Source organism: Phaethon lepturus, unplaced genomic scaffold (genome assembly GCF_000687285.1).
Source record: "Phaethon lepturus isolate BGI_N335 unplaced genomic scaffold, ASM68728v1 scaffold45791, whole genome shotgun sequence".
NCBI classification, from domain to species: Eukaryota; Metazoa; Chordata; class Aves; order Phaethontiformes; family Phaethontidae; genus Phaethon; species Phaethon lepturus.
Window position 1 is genome coordinate 251 of NW_010519288.1, and position 2,035 is coordinate 2,285.

General features: G+C 62.7%; 1 protein-coding gene across 1 annotated transcript; it reads left to right on the top strand.

Moving 5' to 3' along the window:
• Positions 1 to 541: 541 nt before the first annotated feature.
• PPAP2C (phosphatidic acid phosphatase type 2C) lies at positions 542 to 1,916 on the top strand (the record flags this gene model as incomplete). Its single annotated transcript, XM_010296991.1, has 4 exons — positions 542 to 706; positions 1,061 to 1,338; positions 1,530 to 1,587; positions 1,740 to 1,916. Coding segments are annotated over exons 1-4 (549 nt in total), but the record flags the coding sequence as incomplete, so codon positions are not given.
• Between the last annotated feature and the right edge of the window lie 119 nt (positions 1,917 to 2,035).

Sequence of the window (2,035 nt, forward strand, 5' to 3'; positions counted from 1 at the left end):
AAGGGCTGTGGGAGGGCAAGAGTGGGAAGCCAAGTGCATCAGGGTTTGACCATGCCTGGGCTGGATCACCCACCATCTCCAGGCACTGGCTGTCCATCTAGGGTCTGGGGGCCCTTCCCTGCTGTAAAACAGGTTTGCAAGATGCCTGTGCTCGTTAATTCTAACAAGGTCCATCCTCCTAGGCTGAAAGACTCTGAGGAGTGTGAGGAGAGGGCACAAGATCAGCACCAGGCTCCGCAACTGCTGCGCCTGGGGAGGAGTGGGGCAGCCGTGGGGGCTCTGCAGGTGCCCGGTCGCAGCCGTCTCATGTGGTATCTGGGCGCCGCAGGCAGCTGCGAGCTCTGATAGGACCCTATCAGCGACAGGGCTGGCGGGTGCAAGTCCTTCCGCCCTGGGTGCGGGTGGCTTGGGACTGCATCCCCAGAGGGGATCCCTCCCCAGCAGTGGGGAGCAGAGACCCAGGGGCGAGGGATGGGGAGACCACGCGGTGCTGGGTGCCTGCGTGGAGCTTGCAGGCAGGTATCCCCAGTCCCCATCTTCTCTCTGCCTTGCAGCGTCTCTGCCCTTCGTCATCCTGACACTGGTGAACTCCCCATACAAGCGGGGCTTCTACTGCAATGACGACTCCATCCGCTACCCCTACAAGGCAGACACCATCACCCATGGCCTCATGGCTGGGGTCACCATCACCTGCACCGTTGTCATTGTAAGGACATGCCATCCCCTTCCCTCTGGGGCAGGGACATCCTGGCACATTGTATCCAGGAGCTGGGTCCCAGCACAGCCCACCTCCAGACCCCTGACAGGGCAGCAGGATGCTCGGGTTGAGCCCTGCTCTGCTGGGGGTCAGGAGTCAGGAGCTCCCTCTGGGGCGGTGAGACCCACGTCTCATGGGGCTGGCTCCCTGCAGGGAGTGGAGAGGCCCCTTGAGCTCCTGTGGTGGGCAGGCGCCGGGGCCCCTTTGTCACAGACCCGAGAGCCAGAGCATCCCGTACCCTTGGTGCTGGGGAGCTGCTCGGTAGCCCCAAGACCCTCACCCCTTGCCCCTTGGTCTCTGCAGATCTCATCAGGGGAGGCATACTTGGTCTACACAGAGCGACTCTACTCCAAGTCAGAGTTCAACAACTACCTGGCTGCCCTCTACAAGGTGGTGGGGACCTTCCTCTTCGGGGGGGCCATCAGCCAGTCCCTGACTGACCTGGCCAAATATATGATCGGCCGTCTCCGGCCAAACTTCCTGGCCGTCTGCAATCCCGACTGGTCCAAGGTGAACTGTTCCATCTACGTGCAGCTGGAGAACGTCTGCCAGGGGGAGAGCAGGAACATCACCGAGTCCAGGTGAGCTGTGGGGCCACGGGACGTGGCACCTCCACCTGCCTGGCAGTGCTGGGCTCCTGTGGTCTGTTGGCAGCCCCAGACAGGTATTGATGCTCTCCTGCTGCAGGGCAGGGCCTGCAGAGTGGGTGGGGAGCTTATAGGGGCACTGGGGGCTCGCGCTCATGGCCTGACCCATCCCTCTTGCCCTGCAGACTGTCCTTCTATTCTGGGCACTCCTCCTTTGGGATGTACTGCATGATGTTCCTGGCGGTAAGTGCTGTGCTCCGGGTGTGCTGTGCGCAGGGAGGCAGTGAGCCCCCACAGGTCCCATCCACCCAGGCGGACCGGTGCCCTGAGCACTCGGTCTTCATGCTGGTTGGTGCCCCTTGCGCCGGGTGATTGCTTCCCCCTTCCCTGCCTAGCTCTACGTGCAAGCCCGGTTGGTGGGGAAGTGGGCCCGGCTGCTGCGCCCCACCATCCAGTTCTTCCTCATCGCCTTCGCCATCTATGTGGGCTACACAAGGGTGTCCGACTACAAGCACCACTGGAGCGATGTGCTGGCAGGGCTGCTCCAAGGGGCTCTCATTGCCGTCCTCATCGTGAGTGTCCCCTGAGCAACCCGGTGCTCCGCCAGGTTGCCACTGGCTGCAGCTCAGCCTGCCGGAGGGGTCCCCGAACCCTCTTCCTGTCCGTCTCTTCCAGGTCCGCTATGTCTCTG